The sequence below is a fragment of the Zeus faber genome, assembly GCF_960531495.2.
Source record: "Zeus faber genome assembly, chromosome: 4".
NCBI classification, from domain to species: Eukaryota; Metazoa; Chordata; class Actinopteri; order Zeiformes; family Zeidae; genus Zeus; species Zeus faber.
The window spans coordinates 23,086,801-23,109,335 of NC_137191.1; the positions used below are offsets into that span (position 1 = coordinate 23,086,801).

Below are 22,535 nucleotides of genomic sequence, written 5' to 3' on the forward strand. Positions count from 1 at the left end.
TATGGGGTGTTCTTGTCGGTAGTGTATTTGGGAAAATCTGTATTTGATCATAAAGTCTTACACATCATCCAGTCCTTCACAGCCCAAGTCATAGCAGATCTTCATCAATAATGTAATATTATGAATGACTTTGGTACCGTACACCGAATAATCCCTAATCCTAATAATCACGAGGTATCGATTTAAAAATAAATAAATAAATAAACAACCTCAACAATAAGCCTTATATTATTAAGAGGCTGCACTGACTATACCGAGAGGGAAAAAAAACAAACAAACAAAAATCATCACTGCACGTGATACACCATGTTGTAGTTCAAATGAATGGTGATGAGAATAGCTCACCTAAAATGTCATTGAGATTTTGATTCCGAAACTAGGAGTTCGAGATTTGGGATCAGACTTCGCACATCATGTGATAAACCCCATCTGAAATAAATGTATTTATTATTATTATTATTATTATTATTATTATTATTATTAATAATAATGATATTAATAAATAATAAATATCGCTAAAATAATGAATTATTATTATCATTATTATTAATAATAAGAATAATTATATTAATGATAAAATAATGAATTATTATTATCATTATTATTAATAATAAGAACAATGATAATAATAATAATTCATTATTTTAGCAAGATTTCGTGGTCTCTATCGACGACACGGACAATTCCGAATCGGTATCGCGATAACAACATCTTCCACGTGGCCAGCCCGACGTTATCGCGATACTTCGAAATAGTAGGAGTACCAACGGCGCGTGTCGGTAGTGCTTCTGGGGCTTTTACTCTGAAAGGAGCGCTCAGCCCTCTGCAGCTCAGTGGTTCAGTCTCGCAGCTAGGTGCAGGGGGCTAACTCCGTCGCTCTTGGGGGAAAACAAAAAAAAAGTTTTAAAAGAAAAATAAACCCCGTTTACATCTCGGCTGTCAAGGGCGTGCGTTTAATCCGTTTTCCCCACACCCTTCTATCGAAGCATCGGATCGGCAGTCCCCGGGAATCCGGATCTGGGAAGGAGCAAAAACGTCGCATTTTTCTTTTTGGGGTTTTCTTCGAGTTGACTGCGTCGCGTCGGCAGAGGTGAGTAGCGGAGCCCCGTTCGCATCCATTCATTAGTTTCCGGGGTTCGGATGGCTCTGGTTCGGTGTAGGCCTGGGTAGGTGAGTCAAATGGACACCCCCCCCCCCCCAAAAAAAAAAAGGAAATCCGAGCTGAATAGCAGCTCTGTGCGTTCGGGCTGGACGTGGCTCGCTCTGCTCGAATCAAAGAGGCGTTTATTCTGCTCCGGGCTCAGGTATGACTGCTGCTTTCTACATGACTGCTGCTTTCTACATGACTGCTCCTTTCTACATGACTGCTCCTTTCTACATGTCTGCTCCTTTCCTTTTTCCTGCACTTTGATCCCCCCCCCCCCCCGTTGTCGTTATTCAGCTTTAAGTTTTGGAGTAGACGTTAAAAACTTTCGGTGAGTAGATTGTATTAATCGCTTAATTAATTTTTTTTCCACCCCCGCCCCCAAAGTAATTCATACAAAACTGCATTTCGGGCTCTTCGCTGCGTTGTCTTTTCCCTGGGCACATCGAATGACATTAAAATGTTAATGAGTGGTTTTCTGTCGTGACTATCGATCTATTTGATCCGAATGTCTGTCTCAGCGGTGGGGGACCCCCCGTGGAGGTCCTTAAATTGGCTCCGCAGGGTCCCCAGCAAAAATGTTAAATAGTCAAACAACTCCACCGTTATTTAATTTCCAAGATAGGAGGATCATTTGGGGGGGGGGGGGCGCACGACAATAACCCCTGTGATCCCACTGTTCGCTCCCTGACTACAGCATCGACCGTTGTAGACGTTCTCACTCCTCAGATCGGGGACGGATGAGAATGGGGGACTATCCTAACCTCAACCTTTCTCCCCCGCTGGCCTCGCCATAGATGTTCCAGATAAAGAAGGTGTGTTGCATCGGTGCGGGCTATGTGGGGGGGCCCACGTGCAGCGTCATCGCCCAAATGTGTCCAGAGATTACGGTGACCGTTGTGGACGTCAACGAATCCAGAATCAAAGCCTGGAACTCGGACACTCTGCCCATATACGAGGTACGCCGCTGACGGGGGTTTTCCCAGGAATCCACGTGGTCGATTACCTGGCGCTTGACTCAAAAATGAGATGTTTGTAGGTGATGAAGTGGTTATGAACATTCATTTATTACATTTTTTCCTCTTTTGTTTGGGCACTTATTATCTCTCGGTGTAAAAATCGTTCTCTATAAGGACATTTAAGACCCGGGAAGCGTCGGAGGTGTTGGAACCGAGTCACAATTTTCACTTGGGGGAAGGTGAAAATGTTTAAATAATCTCCGGTAACCAGGCAACTGGTGAGCTGCGTTGCTGTGTGTTATTTCTCAACTCAAACGCATCAGGCTCAGAGGCGAAAAGCTGAATCACCGAAGCTCCAAAATGAGTTCCAGATGCCTCGATTTCCCAACATCTTGTTGCGTCAATGAGGGTTTGACCCAAAACGCCACAAAGTGTGACGTCACGAATGACTCAAAATGCAAAAGGGATGGGGAAAAAAAAAAAGCCTAAAGGGAAGCTGTTGACCCACCAACAAATTAATGGGATCTGGTTAACCTTTTGATGCCACGTGTTTGTCCTTAGCATTCCTTAACCAGCCCTGCCCTTTCCCCTTTCTTCTCTTTCTTTCCCATGTTGGTATTTTCTCTCCCTCTCCCTCTCTCCACAGCCGGGTCTGAAGGAGGTTGTTGAGTCATGCCGGGGACAGAATCTTTTCTTCTCCACAGACATTGACACTGCCATCAGGGAGGCTGACCTTGTGTTCATCTCCGTAAGTCGTCAAGGCAACTCATTCGCGCACACACTCACACACACAAATTCCTCTCCCTGTTGCACAGTCAACACGTTTCCAGTGTGCCGCCCGTCTAGTGACGGCTTCACGGCTCGTGACGATCACTTTCCACATGTTCTTGAGGGGGAATTCTTTTTGACATTACAGTGGAACTTGCTCCAATTTCCCGTCCTATGATCTCATGGTTATTTGATGAGACCCTCGCGTCCCTGAGCTCGGAGCTTTTATCTCCGTATGACATTCCGCGTACTTCACGCAAGACCTACATCTGTGCCCACCGTTTTCCACAGGTGAACACCCCCACCAAGACCTATGGCATGGGAAAGGGCCGCGCGGCCGACCTCAAGTTCATTGAGGCCTGCGCCCGACGGATCGTGGAAATGTCTGACGGCTACAAGATCGTCACGGAGAAGAGCACGGTGCCGGTGCGGGCCGCTGAGAGCATCCGGCGGATATTTGACGCCAACACCAAACCCAGCCTCAACCTGCAGGTAGGTGCACGCCTTTGAGTTTCAAGGTGCCGAGTTCCCAGCTGCCAGTTCAGGTTTATAACCTGTTATTACCGTATCGTGACCGTGTTGTCACCAGGTGCTGTCCAATCCCGAGTTTCTCGCCGAGGGAACAGCTGTGCGGGACCTGAAGGAGCCCGACCGTGTCCTGATTGGTGGTGACGAGACGGCCGAAGGTCAAAGGGCGATCAGAGCGCTGTGCGCTGTCTACGAACACTGGGTCCCCAAAGCACGCATCATTACCACCAACACTTGGTCGTCCGAACTCTCTAAACTGGTCAGTGTGTCAGTATTTTCTTTCTCTTTTGAATTTATTCAGTCCAACTCATCAATCTCAATCGAAATATCCAGGCAGCTAACGCATTCCTGGCCCAGCGGATCAGCAGCATCAACAGCATCAGCGCTCTGTGCGAGGCCACCGGGGCCGACGTGGAGGAGGTGGCCAAAGCTATCGGCATGGACCAAAGAATAGGCAGCAAGTTCCTCAAAGCCAGTGTTGGTAAGGCACACACTCATTTACCCGAGATTGACATTTTTCTATCTTTTTTTCTTTTTTTTTTAATAATTCCTCAAAACCGTGAAACTCCTTCCTTCCCACCTCCCCTTCAGGTTTTGGAGGCAGTTGTTTCCAGAAGGATGTGTTAAACCTGGTGTACCTGTGCGAGGTACTCAACCTCCCCGAAGTGGCCTCCTACTGGCAGCAGGTAGGAACTGCACAGCCCTTATGCAGAACCAGACGCACCAAGAACATTTTGTCTTGGTTATTAAAAGTTGCTCCTTTCCCCTCCTGTCCATCTTCCTCAGGTGATCGATATGAACGAGTACCAGAGACGGCGCTTCGCCTGCCGCATCATTGACTGCCTCTTTAACACTGTCACCGGCAAAAAGATTGCTCTTTTGGGCTTCTCCTTCAAGAAAGACACCGGTGACACAAGGTATCCACCTCTTCTCAGGAATCCTGGCATTTTGTTCTGTGCACCTCTGGTAAACATTCTCCAGAACTGCACTGCTCTTTGAAATGAAACCTCTACTCTCAAATGTTGACTTTGAAACTGCCCCATCATGTTAATCATAAAACTTGTACAAGCCTGTTGAGGGTGTTCATGTTTGCTTGCCTTTTGACACTTTAGCTATCTAACTATTTTCATTTTGTCAACATGTGTGCTCAGTGTCTTTAACCTAAGGAAGATTGAAACTGAGATGTATAAAAGTACATTTGTGACGCACCGTGGATTTTAGGTACATTTGCTACCCTTTGACTTTTTTTATACATCATTTGAAAGTAAAGAATCAGAGCTTCAAAACACGGTGTCACAAGTGTAAATGTTTCTATTTTTTAAGCTATGGCTTGTTAATGATGAGGGCACAGCAAACTGTGTTTCTAAGATAATCACCCTCAAAGTTTTTCCCCACACTTGGCTTCATTCAGCCAGCTCCCAGAAAATCGTTGGAGGACCAACAAAGGCACATGGCCGCTTGACACCTTGCTGAATGGGTCAATCTCTGCATTGTTCTTGTGTTTATAGAGAATGTTGAACAGGGTCATCGACACACATCTTTGTTTTTAAAAAGTTAAGTTGTTTATTTAACAGTAAGAATATACATGTTTTACAGAAGCGGAATTATTTAGGAGTTTAAAAGTGCGGACGACACAACAAAATGTCTGTCAAAAATATTAGTCTCTTTATCAACCTTGGTGTGTCATTTAATATATAAATGTGCGCATGCCAAATATCTTCAAAGTTCTTGTAGTTATAATGTGGGCTGACCCCATCCCTAATCTAATAATGGACCCTAATCTGGTCGATTGCTACTTGTTCATAATCTGCATCACCAACCTCAACGGACTTCATCACGTCATCAACTTCTTCCGTTGTAACAACAGGCGTATCGTCGGTCTCCTCTGGTGGTTCTTGGACATTTTCAGTTTCAGCGTCACATTCAGGTTGAAATCCGCTGTTTGAAATGTTCTCCATGTCTGGGATAAAGCCGATATCAGATTTAGCATTGCTGTCGTTCTCTGTGTCGCTGTCGGAGAACTATCGTTGCGGAAAATGTAGTCCAGTACGCGCTGCTTACACTGACTTGGATCTATCGCACTGGTCAGATTAAGGTCCGCGATATGATTTAGAGCTTCTGCCACCCACTTCTCGTAATCCATAACAACATCGAGATTTAAGTTTTCACAGACAAATGAAACCTAAGGCTTCTCGTCCTGCGCTTTATCCATCTGTTAACGGAAGTGACGTCAGCTTTTCTTCTTTGCGGCTTACGCCACCTTCACAATAATTAATCCAGGTGTGTGTATGAAACACGTACGATTTAAAGGTTAAACTCTATCAAAACCGTTTCACATTCTGACTTCACATCACGTGGAATATGGAGGAATGATCTTCACCTGACGGTCACTTTAAAGGAAACGATCGATCAGCGTTTGTGCTGTTCAGCGTCTCTGTGAGTAAACTGCGTTTCCCTATGTTATCTAACGGGAATATTTAACTCGACGGTTTAACATTTATCTATTTATAAATCAAACTCGGTTTTGAAAATACGTTGAGATTAAAAAAAAGGAACATGAATCCAGGAAAAGATCGAATTTTCCTTCTAGAAAGCTCTTTTTAGCTTATTTGGCGGCTCGTGGAGATTTTAGAAATGCGAAACAATACAGGTTTGGCTGCAGTGGGTCACATTTATTGGGTTGTTTTTTACACTATCAACAAATTGTTTCATAGTGTAATCTGAACAATGAAGACTAGTCAATCTGAGCATTATTACATGTTTAGGGATGTATCCCTGTGGTAATAGTGTGGTTAAGTTCCATGCTGAACGACGGCCCAGCTTTTATTCCTGGGCTTCGTGCCAAACCTATTTGCTTTGCAAAAGTATTCTCCAAGAATGTTCTCTTTAGTCTTGGAGGCTTTTTCATGTACAGGCTCAGTCTTAAAAGGACTGGGAAGGTTCTAGTATCATTCACAGACTGCTCTTCACCTTGAGAGTGCTTGACTGTGCTAGGTTGTATCATCTCACCGATAGGAGACACTTTTCGTGTGTCGTGGAGTTCTCCAAATTATTCCAATGTGAGAATCCTGGGTTTTGGAGTACAGCAATCCTCTGTACTGTTCCCTTTATCTATGAATGGCACCTATTGGACACTTTTACTGTCTTGCCCGCAGGGAGTCCTCCAGTATTTACATCTCTAAGTATCTAATGGACGAGGGGGCCAAGCTGTTCATCTACGACCCCAAGGTGCTTAAGGAGCAGATCATCCATGACCTCTCCCAACCCAACATCTCTGAGGACAACCCACAAAGAGGTAGCCTGCTTGTGCACATGTAATTTTTATTTCAAAATATTTTCAATATTACATGAATACCATTAGCTGTTGCAAATTATTGAAACTATATTGTGTGTCCCCCCCCCCCCCAGTCTCTGAACTTGTCACCGTGACAACAGACCCCTATGAAGCCTGCCAGGGTGCACATGCACTGGTCATTTGCACCGAGTGGGACATGTTCAAGGTCATATCAAATTTCTCTCCTAACATCTGTGAGCTTTAAATTGTAAATGACGCAAGGCGAGCTGTGTCATTACAGCGCAGCAGTGTGTGAAATCACAGCTCTTCGTTCCTCTACAGGAGATGGACTACGAGAAGATCTACAAGAAGATGCTGAAGCCAGCCTTCATATTTGATGGCCGGAGAGTGCTGGACCACCTCCACGCTCACCTCCAGGACATTGGCTTTCAGGTGAGCAGACAGATCCTCACAGCATATATTCACTCTCCAAGGAAATGCAATATTTTGTGGCTAGAAGCATGACTCTTGAAGTCTATCAATACCAGGGGTCAGTGTCTTATAAAATAACGAGTTTAGAGGCCACCAAGCTATGTTTTATATTTTTCTTGCCATTTTGTCCTCAGATTGAGACCATCGGTAAGAAGGTCACATCGCTCCGGATCCCCTACACCCAAGCGGCGGTTTGTCCTCGCATCAGCGTCGCCGAGCCTCCCCCCAAGAAAGCCAAAGCCTGAGAGTCACCAACCCCCCAATGTTAAACAACCACCAACACATTCCTCCCCACAGCTGGTTCAAATAATTTCAGTCAGATTACAAGCCCTCCCCTGCTGGTACTCGCCGCTGACCACCGCTACAAAGTGGTCATTTGGCTTGGGGGGAGATGAGTGGCTGGTCAGATCCACAAATCTACAAGGTTGTGTGAAAATGCTCGGTGACTTTAAACTCTGCAGACGTGGACCCCAAGCACATTTCTGAATATTAATTGCTATATTTCAGGGCATCCGCTAAACATTTCAAGTGCTAAAACAAAAAAGTATAAACACACCGATCATTGTGGATTTTTTAATGGGAGCATTATTCATAATTCTATTTAGGAACTGATATTTTTTGTATGTACTGTATTATCAAACTGTCAAACCAGAAGCATTTTTATACATCTTAATATTTTTATAAATCATCTCCTGCTGTATGTGTTATCTGTTGTGAATGTTGTGTGCGAATGGGCCAATGCAATAAAGTGTTTTGTGTCCTCTCAGACCCCTGTGTCTTTAGTATAAATCAGTGCTCTGCTTAAACTACACCCAGATTATAGAAAATGTGAATGGTAGAAGTTGGATATACGTATACCAAAGCTGGATAAAACTCTTTAATACTATACAAGGTTCAGCTGAGTGATATACAAGTATACAATCCTTAAGGTGCCATAAACGAAGATCATTCCGTCCCCTATCTTTTTATTGCATGGTATTAACCATGAGACGGCGGACACAACTGTCTGAAAATCTCACTTATCAGCCTTGTTGGATTTTTAAAGATCAGTAGTTCTGTCCCTGGGGCCAGTGACGCCCCGAGAGATGGGTGGGTGTGGGGAGAGTGATTTAGGGGGAGAGGCGCTGAGGTATAAACACTGGGAATCACAGCTGGAGCTAATTCATGAGCCACTTAAGCCGAGACGACCACAGTCCCACTGTCTGCAGGACTACCGAATATAAAGTCCGGCTTTGATCTATTTCCTGTTATATCAGGGAATTCTTCTAGACATTATAGTGGAACTTGCTTCCATTTTAAGGTAGGTTTCCCACCATGTCACGTCTTCATTTAAGAAAGATTAAACGGAGCCGATGTGATACAGCAAAAAAATATGAGCTATCATCAGGAAAATGCCCCTTGTAAAATGTGAAACTATCCCTTGAGTTTGCTCCCCACACATACTTCACATCACTCACCAAAGAGTCTTGTTTATGTTCATGTCTGCCTTTTGAAACTCCCCTCGTGAGTTAAATAGAAATAATATAATAATAATACAATATATAATAAAAATAACCTCAGAGCGCCTGTATTGTGCGGTGTCTGTTATGACTATACTGTATGTTACTGTTGGATAAAGCTGTGAAAGCAGGTTAACTACAAAGGACGGAATGGAGCATTTCTGAGCTGCTTGTGCACGTCTGTTACTCGGCTCTTGTGGCTTCTGCTTTTCTCTTCTCCAGCAGATTCTTCAGGAAGAACTCTCCTGTTAACGTAAAAGGATAAATAAAGCAGTTAACATACGTACAGAACAAGAGCTAGAAATTGAGTTGCACAGTCGGTGGAGCCTAAAATCTAGTGTGTGTGTGTGTGTGTGTGTGTGTGTGTGTGTGTGTGTGTGTGTGTGTCCCACACCTGCTTTGTAAGAGGATCGCACCAGAGGCCCGCTGGCCGTGTAGGCAAAGCCCATGTCCTTTCCAACCTTCTCCCAGTGGGAAAACTTCTCAGGTGTCACATATTCCTCCACCTTTCACACAGTAAAAACAATTAGCCAGATAGCAAATGGGTAACAGCCAAGGAAGCGGTGTGATGTGCGCACTCCTCTCACCTTGAGGTGGCGTTTGGTGGGCTGCATGTACTGACCCAGTGTCAGACAGTCCACCTCCGCCTCCCGCAGCTCTGCCAACATCCCCACAGTCATGCGTTCAGGAAAATAGTAATAATCGATATAAAAGGCCAATTAGTGAGTGTGTGTGTGTGTGTGTGTGTGTGTGAACACACACCTGTTAAGGTATTCTGTATTTGCTGGTCCGTCTCCCCCAGCCCCAGCATGATGGAGGTCTTGGTGAGGATGGTAGAGTTGACCTTCTTCGCGTGCCGCAGGACGCTCAGGGTCTGGTCAATGTTTGCTCTGGGGTCACGCACCAGCCTGGGGGACGAGGATAAACAACAAAGTTTACTGGAGAACCAAAATTGCATTTTACTTCGCGTCACACCAATTTTTTTTTATAGCTATATACCATCAATAGTTCCTTTTGTGCCCCCTGCTGGAAAAAATCTGTAATGACATGCTTTGCTCAAAGCTTCCAGTTCCACTCTGATTCAGCCTTCATTATTACTTCCCTCTTGTGGAAAATCTGTATCGGTACTGGCTATTGTCAAGTACCCAAGAGTGAGTATTCAGTACTCATACTTTGTCCGTCTTTTTTCATTAAGCCCCTCAAATCTAGATGGGGGATTAATAAAACAAAAGGTGAGAAAAATAGGTGTCCTCTACATGCCTAAAAGCCTTAGAACAAATAATGTGTTATATATGCCATAGTCTCTCAGTACCTTTGCAGCTCACGGACTGTCTCCACATTATGGGCATAAACGTCGAGCCCAGAGAGAGCAATTTTCTCCACTGCTGCCAGGTCACCACGGAAATCAGGGGTGAGGCACTCCACCAGAATCCGAGGGTTCCTAGAGAAAGGGAAGGACAGGATGACATCAGTGGAGACGGTTTGTCACGGCTGAGAAATCCATCTCACTGGTGCAATGGGACATACATATATATGACATTATAGCAGCATGTTTATTTGTATAAGGCTCTAAAAGGCTTGTCTTACATTGTCTTCAGGTTGGACACTGTCCGAGCAAAGTGCTCTGCCCCTCCGTCAGCGATATCTGCAAAGAAACAGAATTATCCTCGAGAACATCTGTTGCTGTCGGTATAAGGGTTAATCTGTCAAACACAGCTTGTACAACAAGTCATCTCAACAAGACCACGATGACTCCATGAGAGTTTGGGGACAGAACAACCCCACCAGTCATTCTGCCCGTGCTCCTCAGCTGTTTTTTCGCCTCATTCTGTGGAGCCAATTGCTATGATGTTCATATAAAAGGACTAGGGGAAACAGTTAATTGCCTTGTTTCAGACTGTATTTTAAGCCTTCTTCAAGAAACACCACAAGTATATGACCGACCGTCTTGGCAAATGACAGGCATCCCGACCACTCAGGCCATTTTGGCCTTCAAGTGTGTTCTTTTCAGCCAAAAAGGTATTTATTTTTTTACCCAAACAAAGCTGATAGCAAGCAAATGTACCGAGAACTACATTAATGTACTGTAACTGCCCCAACAACTCATTTTAAAGACGTTCCAGTGAAGAGTGTAGCTGGGTAACTATAGCATCATTTATCACACGTTCCTTTAAGTTTCATTCCTGGCTATGGTGAGGAGTGGCGTAAAACCAAAACGAGGTAAGATCTTTGTGCGATTTACCATCTCTGTCTACTGAGGTGAGGACCACGTAGTCCAGCCCCCATGCAGCGATAGCCTTGGCGGTTTTGTAGGGCTCCTCTGGGTCCAGAGGGGGAGGCTGGCGGGCCGTCTTCACAGAGCAAAACCTGCACCCACGAGTACACGTGTCCCCCATCAGCTACAGACAGACAATGATGAAAAGGAAAGAAAGAAAAAAAAGAGTTGCGATTCCAGAGATTTGTGAAACAGAGACCTTTCCATACTAAAGTGGCCTTTAGAATGGTAGCTTTTATTTTTTTTTAAATAGAGAGTGCTTTTTTTCCCCACGCATTCGTTGACAGTGAAACCTGCTCTATTATACAGTTTGTACGGATGGTGGTTATTTACCATGATGGTCGCTGTGGCAGTTGCGTATTCTCCTCCTCCCCAGCACTCTCCGATGTTGGGACACCTGGCCTCTTCACAGACCTGGTTTTAACATGGACATTCTGATTAGATACATGTCCAGAGAAGATTAGCCCTGGTGGACACGCTTGGGTTCATGTCACCACCGGATAGGTCGCGTAAGGAGTTACTGGTACTTAGTAAGCACAGAAACACACACACACACAAATAAACAAACATAAAACCACATTTAATTTAGCGACACATTTTAGAGTCACACGCCACTCTTACTGTGTGCAGGTTGAGTTCTCTTAGAGTGTTCTTCAGCCGGTTGTAGTTCTTCCCAATGGGGATCTCTGTCTTCAGCCATGGAGGAAGCCTCAGTCTGCAACATGAATAGTACTCAATCATCTATGCTATGAACCAAGGTTTTATGGAAATGTAACTTTATTCCTAGATTTTTTTTCCCCCCATATTTTTTTGGTTGCTGCGCTATTGTTTGACATATACATCGGCCCACTCGCCCCCTTTGCTCGTCTGAACATCGTAGAAGAGGGATCGAAAGTGTAATCAATCACAGTACAACATGTTTATTTCGTACCTCTCTCCCTTCTGTCTCTTCAAGTTGCCTCGGTACTCTTCCCACTTGCTCTTCTCCGAGAGGTCCCCTGATATGAAGTCCTGTAGGTCGAGGCCATCGTTTATCAGCTCATTCTTTCGCTCATTGCGCCCCGGGGCGGATTTTTCCACAGTTTTCAAGCCACTGGCATACAGCACCTGGATACAATATATATAAATAGTCTGTTACCAAATGATGACGTTTTCGTAACACTTACAGGGCTTTATTCACTGCATCCATTGTATAATACAGAGTAAATACAAACGGAAAAATATGATTTAATACTTGCAATCGAATAATCTGTATGAAGGCTTTTAGATGCAAAAAACAGAATCATTACATTTCTCCACCCATAAATAAAATGTAATACATGTGTTTTGTAATGTAGCATGATTCACATGTGACGTTTTTATAGCTTACATCTTTCAAACGCCGAAACATATTTTTAAGTAGTTGATACATCCTCTTTTTTGGGGTTTTTAATGGCGGCTTGCCTCCTATTTTGTTATATTACTTCCCTACTCTTGCCAGTTATCCACTCTGTGTCATGAGTGGACCTGACTGAACACATATGTCGAGGGAAGGTTGTGGGGGTTGGAGTGGATGCATGGAATGGATCCTGGAGAGGATCCTGGCATCGCAAAAATAAAATGAAAAATAAAACCTAAAAGCCTAATCTCCAAATTAATGTCAAAACTTGATGGAGACACGTTAAAAATTGACAGTGTTGTCATGTTGGTGACTGTAACCAGGTGCAAACATGGCACTTTGTGGTTCATGGTAAGATACCCCACAGTGAGTCCACTCCACTCCAGGATCCACTCCATGCATCTGCTTTAACCCACTCGGAAGAGACGTGTGTCACAAAGCACAAATATAAATACATACGTCCACAAGTAAATCAACCACTTAAGTGCAGGTTCAGGCATTTCAAACTAGTAAGTGATAAAAACATGAAAAGGATACAGCTAAACCTAAGTAGGTCTCTTTTTGCTGATGATGGAGCAAGAAGAGGAAGAGGGCAAGAAACATTAAACATGTGATGAAGGAAGTGCAAGAATGACAATGATGAGGATGTAGAAAGGTTTACCCTGAATTGGATAAAACTAAAGTAGTTATATTACCTGAACAAGAGTGGATGACAGTTATGAAGCTGTAAATGTATGGTAAGAGAAATAAGGGCGGGGTGGGAGGGCTTTTGGTTTTTAGGGGTGGTCTTTGACTTAAATCTCACATAGGCTCAGCATATAAACCGAGTCATAATACAAAGTAAGAAAGTGATGCCTGAACCGACTCCATCAGCTGTGTCCTGTGCCAGATACTGGCAGAATGACATCTAAGCTTGCAAAGGACTCGAAGAAGAAGAAGAAGAAGAAGAAGAAGATGAATGGGATGTCTGGCAGGAACAAAATCTGGAGCAAGGCTGTCATCTTTACTACAAACGTATATAGCCCTCATTTGGTCAACTTTAGATTATGAAAATGTGTGTATGGTGCAGCATCAAGATCTCACCTAGAGGATATAGACTGCAGGCTGTGGCCCATAAACTACTCACTGGATTAGCATACAGGGATATCTGGATTTACATCACCCAATTCGGTTGGGACTACAGACATGCTGGGAGCATGGGAAGGGACATAGGATAATCTTTGGGTTGGCAGACAGAGAATTGCAGGAGAGATAGGAGTGAAAGGAAACGCAATAAGTCCACCTGTTCCATTTTCAGTGGTACCGGCCGGGGTACTGAATACCCGGTTGTTTGATTTTGATTTGCAGATCAGTTTCTGTTTCTAGTGGGAAAGAGACAGACTAGGAACAGGCTTACAACATTCCAAACTCACGTCCATGACAGATACCCAGAACATTTACACAAATACACAGATGGAGCAAAAGATCCAGCAAGAGGTGGAGCAGGGTCAACATTTATAGTCCCCAGATAGGGAATATTAAGAAGTATGCATATGACAGACAATCTGAATGTGACTAGAGTGGAAATGGTTGCTGTTTTAATAGCATTGGAGTGGGACTAAAACCATGCAAGAGGGACAGGGTAAAATAACAAAGGAAGAAGATGAAGATGATGAATAGTTGGTGATTGGACGCACACACTCATATGTAGAAGCAGCGAGATCACACAAACGGCAAAAGGTGGCGGTGGTGCAACAATACAGAATACAGTCATCAAAACATCCCAAAAAGAAAATATATCTAATCACACACAAATGATGCTACTTTGATTTGTAAAATGACACCCACAACACAAGTAACACATGCATTTATGGAGGAAGAAATATATTAAGGTTAAAAAAATCTTAATACAGATCTGTGGAATCTATTCATTGTTTTTTCTATTTGTATTTTTATATACAGTATGTTATTCTATATATTCTATATAACATGGCAAAGGCTCCGAAGCCACCGCACAGATACAACCCACCCTCATGTGCAGGCACGAGATGCAGGCACAGAACTTGGGCCGTGGGTGCCAGGCAGGGATGGCAGGCCCGGAACCATGTCCTGCGCCAACAGACCAACACCAGGCCCCCACCGCCCACCCTGCAGGTGAGCCGGCAGGGCCCCCATGCCCACCCGTGCCCCACGCAAGAATGAGGCCCGAGACCACAGCCGACCAGACGCCCCACCCGGCCGCGAGCCCCAAGCACCCATCCATGTAGATGAGGGTGCTCAGCGCAGGGCACCCGGACGTCCCCCTGCCGTCCCAACAGGCCGCCAGATATATGGGCCCTCCACTCCCCCCGGCATCCGCAGCAGAGAAGCCATGCAGCCCCCCCCCACACACCCACAACAGCAAGCGGCCCCCCGGGGCCCTGGAAGGCACCCGGCGGCACTCTCCACAGCCCCGCCAGGTCGCAGCATGCCAGAAACCACCAGGCGCAAACCGCCAGGACTCGAGCCCAGACGGCAGGGGGCCCACCCGGTCGCCCCCAGTCAACCACGCCCTCACACCAATCCACCAGCGCCCCGCCATCCCAGAAAACCCCAGTGCTCAACATGTGCTGTTGGCAATTGCAGTTAAAATTGGGGGTCTTCCAAGCAAGTCAAACCCGAATCACTCGCACCCCTCCTTCCCCGCAAACCCTGTTCTGGTGGAGTGTTGTTCAGAGTAAGATTTGTCTGCCAGTGTATGTGTTCTAGGCTTATATGAGAGTGTGGCAGTTTTGCCTACCACGCACCACCCAAGTGGCGTGTTCAGACAGACCTCCGGCACAGAGACACTGCCAGCACCCCCTCTCCACGGGACGCAGAAGGACACGTAAGCCCCACCACCCCTCCTACCGGGTGGGTGACCCCAGCTGCACGCCCACAGCTGCCGGGCACCCACCTAACCGCAGAGCCCCGGTGAGACCAGGGGGAGCCCCCCATGCCCCAAAACACCACAACATTTTCCCGACGTAAGAAGACTGAGGTATTAATGGATGGACTTATGTCAGTGATAAAAGTAGCCCATATTTCATTAAATGAATGAACCTTGTTTTGGGATACTGTCAATAGTTTCTCCGTTATTGCTGTTTTTTCAATTGAGTAATATTATTTTCTTGGCAATTGTTAAGGCGATCAAAATGGGCTGGTGGTGTTTGAGTGGTGGGTCAACTGAGGAGAGGTCACAGAGGAGACATTCAGACAGGGAGACCGGAATGCTGTGACACAAAAGGATTGATAGCTTCTTGGTGATGTTGACCCAGAATGCTAGGATAAGTGGGCAGAGCCATATGGTATGAAAGTAGTCATCTCTGGTATTAAGGGAACAGTGAGAGTAAACGTCTTTATCCACAAAATCCATTTTGAACATTTTTTGTTGGGTGATATGAGCTCTGTGCAGAATCTTATATTGGATGAATTGCATTTTGGAATTGCGGGTCATAGAAAAGGTGTTGTTGCAAATAAGATTCCACGGGTTGATATAGGTGGAAACAGTAAGGTCTCATACCCATGGTATTCCATGAAATTGTTTTCAAAAATGTGTTCCAGGGGAGTAATTCCTTGTCTTTTCCAAGACCCGAAGATTATTGGTCTGTTTTTAAACCAGAAAATCAGGGTTGTGCCAGATTGGGGTGAATTTGTTTGGAGATAGAGTATGACCACTTAAGTTTGAGGAATCTCCACCAGGCTGACGGAGTCATTGGGATTGATTGTTTTTTAAAGCAATTATGTTTCCTTATTGATTCAGTAAGGAATGGGAGACCAGATATTGCTAAAACCTGACATACTGTTTATTCAATGTCTTGCCATCCATGGCCCAATTGTTGCTCTGGTTGTAACCATTTAATTATAAATTGAAGAAGGTTTGCTAAACAGTAGTATCTGAAGTTTGGGGGCTGCTAGGCCTCCACAGTCTGTGTTTTTCTGTAGTGTTGACAGTTTAATTTTCGGGTTCTCGTATTTACAATATAATTTATGAATTGAGTCTAGAGCATTAAACCAATTTACTGTTGGTTGGACTGAGGTCATTGAAAATATCTAGTTTATTTTTCACTGCTGCTTCCACATAAAGTTAGGTAAGTAGCGGAAGACGAGTCGTAATGAGGCAGCGGCAGAAGCAGCATTGGATTCAAGGCCGATCAGCAACTGAGAAGGTGGATGGCGTGAGCTGGCTAGTTGGATAACCGTGCTCTACACTCTCCTTCCCGATACTATAAGCGTTGTCAGTGTCGTTGCGTCAAAATACTCACATACGGATTGCCTTTGGGACTCAGCCAAAGATGGTTGTTCGAGAGACGACCAGCGACAACGCAGCTCCGTTTGACCAGAGCCATGGCTTCTCCGCCCCAGCCTGCCTCGCTAGCTAGCAGGCGGCCGCAATGACAACAAACGTCGATAAGCGACTACTATGGTCTGAAAGTAAAAAGCGGAGGAGCTTTAATCCTCTACCGCCCGAATTTGCGCAAATATCCAGCTTGTTCGTTTGACTAATGCAAGTGACGTAGAGCGTCGCGGGATATAACGCGTATTTACCGCGAAAGATCCGGAATACAACTCCGTATACATCGATAGTCATCTAGCAATGCCTGACGGCGACTCGTATAGGCCCTACAATGACGTCATGACGTCCTTTCCTCCTTTCCTCTACCACCGGCGAGGTAAGCGTCCTGCCTTCGTACTACGTGCCTAAAAAAAATCTAACACCATCCGCCTTCAGCGGAGCCTTAATCCAACATACGATTCACCGCGTTGCCCGGGATTCCTTAATCTACGTCTCCCGAATTTGTATTTTGTCATTTGGTGAAGTCCGTTGCTATTTATAATGATTTGTTTTCGGCCCGATCCCCTGCTTGCCGTCCCAGGCCTCGCTTAGCGCTAGCAAGCAGCGGTTTGGCGTGACATGGCCATGTTGCACTTAAATAAGTCACTTTAGTAACAAAGTGTAGAGTGATAGCCAGTGGTCTACCTCGAAGCTCGTAGTTTGTGTTCATTTATTATTGTTCACTTCATTCTGCGGCTGTTTGAAACTTAATATTTGACACATTAGCCAGGTTAGCATAACGTTGGCATGGTAGGAAATAATTTTTAAACTGTGTTCCATGGATAACATCACCCCTGTTGGAGGTTTAATTGTAAGACCTGCTGTGATGGAAGCTGCTTGAGCTGCCAATCAATCGTGTTCGTCTGTTCTGTCATAAGTTTTCAGTCATCAACTTGAAACCCTCGGTGTTGTCTATCGAGCTTCATTTTCAAATGGCTCATGTGCACTGAAGATCATTCTCAACATGGGAGGATTCATATGCCTTCTTGTTCTTGCTAATGATTTAAAATCTTGTCAATTACAGAATGAAGACCATTCTCAGCAACCAGACGGTCGACATCCCTGACAAAGGTGAGAATAGTTACCTGGAAGTTATCTGTTATTGCTCAATCATATAATCAGTGGTGGTTCTTAATTGTTTTCGCTTCTCTCGCATGTGTGCACGCCCAGTCGAAGTGAGGTTGAAGGGGCGGACGGTCATCGTCAAGGGCCCCCGTGGCACACTCCGTAGGGAGTTCAACCACATCAACCTGGAGCTCAGCCTGCTGGGCAAGAAAAACAAGAAGGTGAGAAATATCAGTGTTTGTCTAAATTCGTTGTATGCCTTAAAGATCAAATATTTTTGGTGTTGTGGGGTTGACTTCGCACGCATTCCCAAGTTATTCTTCTGGAAAAAGCCTCCTGTGATTCAGAATGTGTCCCACTAGTGTGGAATGCTCCTCAAAGTAACTGTCTAAGCGATCCACTAAACGCTATGTTTGGTATATGCATAAGTTAATTCAATATTTTTTTCCCCTAGCTCCGGGTGGATAAATGGTGGGGCAACAGGAAGGAGCTCGCCACAGTCCGCACGATTTGCAGCCATGTCCAGAACATGATCAAGGGAGTCACCATGGTAAAGCACTTCTATATATGGGCTTTTAGTCTGAAACCATGGTTTTACTTTTGATGAGTTTGATTTTGGCATGGAAGTTATGTATGGAATGCCTGGTCATTGTCAGGTCAGTTCCATTGTGGTCCTGGACTGAACACATTGTTGGTAATTGTTGAAAGGGATTTGGTTTGACTGCCTCCTGTCTCGTTTACCATCCTCTAGGGTTTCCGATACAAGATGCGTTCTGTGTACGCCCATTTCCCCATCAACGTTGTCATTCAGGAGACTGGAAATTTGGTGGAGATCAGGAACTTCCTGGGAGAGAAGTACATCCGCCGTGTCCGCATGAGGGCTGGTGAGACGTAACAGAAATATGGGGACTTTTGAATGATTGTGGGACTCTTCGTTGGGATTATCAACTAGCTACGTTCCTTTATCAAATTCACAAAGGCTGCCTTTCACTTCTTGACCCATGAATAACAATGCATTGGAATTTTTTTTTTTATATCTAAAAATAATTGAACTATCAAAGTAGTTTCTTTGCTTTTGAGACATTTCATAAGGATTTATTTTATTATTTTTTTTAATCCCGAATGAAGGCACTTCTCCATTGTTGAAATGCACATTTTATTTTTTTAATATACACTAAACTCCCTCTTCTGCTCCAGGTGTGACATGTGCGCTCTCAGCAGCCCAGAAGGACGAGCTGGTGCTGGAGGGTAACGACATTGAGCTTGTGTCAAACTCAGGTGAGGTTAATTATCCTCTCAACTTGTGAACAGTCTGTTTTAGATAGTGTTTAGAAAAGACCCTCATGTTGCCACACCATAATCAGTGATGGTAATTGTGTTGTAGGTGACTTATTAGAGATTTATTTAAACATAACTTCACATTTTAGTCTAATCTTTGTTCTATTGAAAATGTTCATCCATGCCAACACTCAAACAGTTCTTCATACCTCAGTTTTTCTTGAGTGCCCATGAAACTGTTCAGAATATCTACACCTACATTTCTTCACATCTCAATATTACGTTTATTTTTTCTTGGTGCCTAATTTCACATTCGGTTTCATTTAGCAATCCAATCCGTATGTTTGTCATATATTTGGGATAGACAAATTTGTCGTTAAAGTCACCCAGTGTTCAGAACCATTCAGGAAGGTGCAATTTAACTTGAAAACTTGTGTGTAGAATAGGGATGGTGAGGAATTTTTCCCACCACCGGTGTTACCGGTAACACGACAGCGCAAGTAATATAATCTGTGTATGCCGAACACCGGGTAATACAGGTAACCGCAGCGACCCCTTGTAGTATAAATTTGCTTAACTACATGCCCATAATTCTGTCACTCAATGTTTCATAAACGATGCCCATTGACATGTTCAGTTGATGGAGGTCTTTCAGTCCTACTAGTTTTTCCCCCCCAGTAGTCCCACAACTGATCTCTTCACCTCGGTATGAACTGTTTTGGCAGCATGGATTGAAATTAACCAAAATGGATCCAAAGGGACTCCTGCAAGATCAGCTTCTCCATATGCTCTCCAGCTTTAATGGCCATACTTTAATGATTGAATTAACCACAAAGTCCACTCGGACTTGATGTGTAAATATATACACATGCTACTGTGTGTTTGACTGGCAAGCAGCAGCTTCCTACCCCACAATACATACAATATATATTTCTTTGACATACTATTTCAGTTTAGTTTTAAATATAACCAATTGTGTGGTGTAGTAACTAGAGACAATTTATCTTGCCCTCTCTGTCCCTGAGCCGTTAATCATAATAGAACAGCGGATTCAATGAAGGGTTATTAGACTCTGTGACTTGAGGACTCTATTGGGGAAACACTATCTAGACCATCCTGAATGCACTATCCTCATCTTCATAGACTCTCATATAGTCATGCTTTTATATCTATATCTGCTATTGGAGGTTTGCTGTCAGTAAACTGTACATTCCTTGTCTTGGATATCGGTGTGCCTTTCATCCTGCATCCATCTGTGATTCCTTAGCTGCACTCTTCCCTAAATAAAGTTCTAGACTAGCTGTGTTTCTTCCTACCTCATATGTTGCCACTTTCCAGCTTCATCAACTAGGCATTATCTCTCCTTATGCCACTCCTGCTATTTTGCACTCTTTCCATCATTCTTGGATGTACTTTAAACCTGTATTCTTGTGGTGACTGACATTTCCTGTCGTTGTGCTTGCTGCTTATATCCTGGGCGTCTTTCTATTCCAGCTGCTCTGATCCAGCAAGCCACCACAGTCAAAAATAAGGATATCAGAAAGTTCTTGGATGGTATTTACGTGTCTGAGAAGGGAACAGTATTGGAGCCAGATGAGTGACACTTCAACATCACTCATGGAGGTTAGAGAAAACTGTTTCCGAAGCCTCCCTGTGGTTGGCAAGGGGAGCCATCATCTGTGATACCATTTGTTTGTCTGTTATGGTGGCACCATATGACCAGATTTAATCTTTCGCCTTCTCAGGCAGTTTCTTTTCCATGTGTAACTATGCGCTGCAAGGTGGTTCTATATATTGATGTTGGAATTGTAAAAACCTTTTGGAACAAGATGTCTATATAGACATGTACATTTCTAAATCACTAGTCTTTGTCAAGAGATATTGTAATTCACTTTGGACAAAAGCATCTGTTAAATGACATAATGCAGACCTGCCAACCTGCACGCATTTTGTGTCCTAGCTACGCAATTCTTAGTCAAAATACACTGGTAGAAATGCCAGCTGAAACTATGCCAAAAAAAAAAAAAATTCTATATACTGTATATATTTGTAATTGAATGACTGAAATGTATCAATACAAAAACAATACTGTACATTTATTCAGTATTTAAACTACTTCCCTTGGATTGGACCAGATGCTACAACCTGTAAGCCCTCTCCTCTCAACATCCGCTGATACGCAGCGGTACTTTATTATCCACCGAGGTGTAACGCTGCATTTTGAGATAAAATGGAAAGTTGGGGAGTAATAATCAAGCACAATAATGCGAACGTTATGTTAACATAACGTGAGATGCATCAATGTGTCGGCCGGTGACCGGTTTTCACTGGCAGATCAGTGTCAGATAAATGATTCTGTGACGGTCAAATTTACAGCCCAATACTGTACTGGTAAAAATTCTCCAACTCCAATGTAACGTAGATGCTCAAAGAGTGAAAGAAAGAATGTTAGCTGTAAAGATTAGATCGATTATTTATCACCTGACAATATTCCAAAATTGTGCAGACTGCATATCGAACGCTGTCACAGCGGAGCTCCGTTCGGGATGAAAGGTTCAACTCTTTTTGAGACTGTTCTGGACGAGTCACTCAGTAAAACGAGTTGTTCTATTTGATTCCGTTGATTTAGCACACAGTGAGCAAAGGAAGATGTCTGTGAACAAAAGCGAGAAGAGTCGGCCAATAAATTCTTGTAATAATTGCAATTTATTTGCAAAGTACTATATATTATATAAATGTGTATTTGCACTTAAAGTGAGAACTTCATTTGAAGTTTGAACTGGATATTTGCATTTTAGTTATGTTGTGTCCTAAAACTGAGCACTATAGGTTGAATTATACTGACACTTGGTGAGTCCCATTTTATTGGAACTCAGTGACAGTTCCATGTTCTATTATTGTTTTATAGTGAATAATGAACAATCATGAATAGTGTCAAAATCTCGCTATTGTGGTAACTGAAAATAACAGCGTTGGTCCGTATATGCAGCTGTCCAATCACGTGAGCGTAATCAGATCACCTGCTGTATTTGCCATCGACATACAGCAGATCGGAAATTGTCAAACTTTGGGTTATATGGTTTGAACTGCCTGTGTTGAATATATTCACAAGCATGTTTAATTTTTGACAAAGTTTCAAGATGTTGAGTGTTAAGTTGTTTCGATAATATAACTTAACAAAAGGCTTATGTCTAATAGTCCCACGTAGTTAAGTTTCCCCAGTGAACTGCCTTGTGACCTCATCGGTTTCTTACACTGTGTTCCTCTTCTCTGCCTGAAGCTGCCTTGATCCAGCAGGCCACCACGGTCAAGAAGAAGGACATCAGGAAGTTCCTCGACGGCATCTACGTCAGCGAGAAAACTACTGTGATGGAACCAGAGGATAATTAAATATTGTTTCCTGTCTCGACCAATAAAATTCCCACCCCACTTTTACAATCAATCTGGCTTCTGTGATTCTCTATAAAAGTTTTGCAGTTGTCATAAATCTTCAGTTTATTACGGTCTTGATATCACTTTAGATGAACATGTAATCAGGACTC

General features: G+C 43.8%; 3 protein-coding genes across 5 annotated transcripts; 2 read left to right on the forward strand and 1 right to left on the reverse strand.

The window, feature by feature from the left end:
* Positions 1 to 849: 849 nt before the first annotated feature.
* Positions 850 to 7,933, forward strand: ugdh (UDP-glucose 6-dehydrogenase). Of its 2 annotated transcripts, none has more exons than XM_079999134.1 (12): positions 850 to 1,090; positions 1,942 to 2,103; positions 2,750 to 2,851; positions 3,163 to 3,363; positions 3,461 to 3,658; positions 3,733 to 3,880; positions 3,991 to 4,085; positions 4,186 to 4,316; positions 6,555 to 6,694; positions 6,808 to 6,899; positions 7,016 to 7,126; positions 7,300 to 7,933. In XM_079999134.1, the coding sequence occupies exons 2-12, from the start codon at positions 1,942 to 1,944 to the stop codon at positions 7,408 to 7,410; spliced, it is 1,491 nt and encodes a 496-aa protein (XP_079855260.1). In that variant the 5' UTR covers positions 850 to 1,090; the 3' UTR covers positions 7,411 to 7,933. The 2 variants fall into 2 exon arrangements, with proteins under 2 accessions (XP_079855260.1, XP_079855261.1); XM_079999135.1 differs by lacking the exon at positions 850 to 1,090 and adding an exon at positions 1,234 to 1,304.
* lias (lipoic acid synthetase) lies at positions 7,727 to 16,832 on the reverse strand. Its single transcript, XM_079999136.1, has 11 exons — positions 16,580 to 16,832; positions 11,871 to 12,046; positions 11,561 to 11,654; positions 11,273 to 11,353; positions 10,907 to 11,063; positions 10,252 to 10,309; positions 9,977 to 10,105; positions 9,427 to 9,572; positions 9,252 to 9,322; positions 9,059 to 9,170; positions 7,727 to 8,909 (listed from the first exon to the last, which is right to left on the reverse strand). Exons 1-11 carry the CDS (start codon positions 16,661 to 16,663, stop codon positions 8,848 to 8,850), a joined length of 1,170 nt encoding a protein of 389 aa, XP_079855262.1. The 5' UTR covers positions 16,664 to 16,832; the 3' UTR covers positions 7,727 to 8,847.
* A 79-nt stretch (positions 16,833 to 16,911) lies between these two features.
* Positions 16,912 to 22,435, forward strand: rpl9 (ribosomal protein L9). 2 transcript variants are annotated; one of them, XM_079999138.1, is made up of 8 exons: positions 16,916 to 16,987; positions 17,675 to 17,721; positions 17,821 to 17,936; positions 18,170 to 18,265; positions 18,467 to 18,599; positions 18,913 to 18,993; positions 20,488 to 20,616; positions 22,274 to 22,435. In XM_079999138.1, exons 2-7 carry the CDS (start codon positions 17,676 to 17,678, stop codon positions 20,592 to 20,594), a joined length of 579 nt encoding a protein of 192 aa, XP_079855264.1. In that variant the 5' UTR covers positions 16,916 to 16,987; position 17,675; the 3' UTR covers positions 20,595 to 20,616; positions 22,274 to 22,435. The 2 variants fall into 2 exon arrangements, with proteins under 2 accessions (XP_079855263.1, XP_079855264.1); XM_079999137.1 differs by lacking the exon at positions 20,488 to 20,616 and having other exon boundaries at positions 16,912 to 16,987.
* Positions 22,436 to 22,535: the final 100 nt, after the last annotated feature.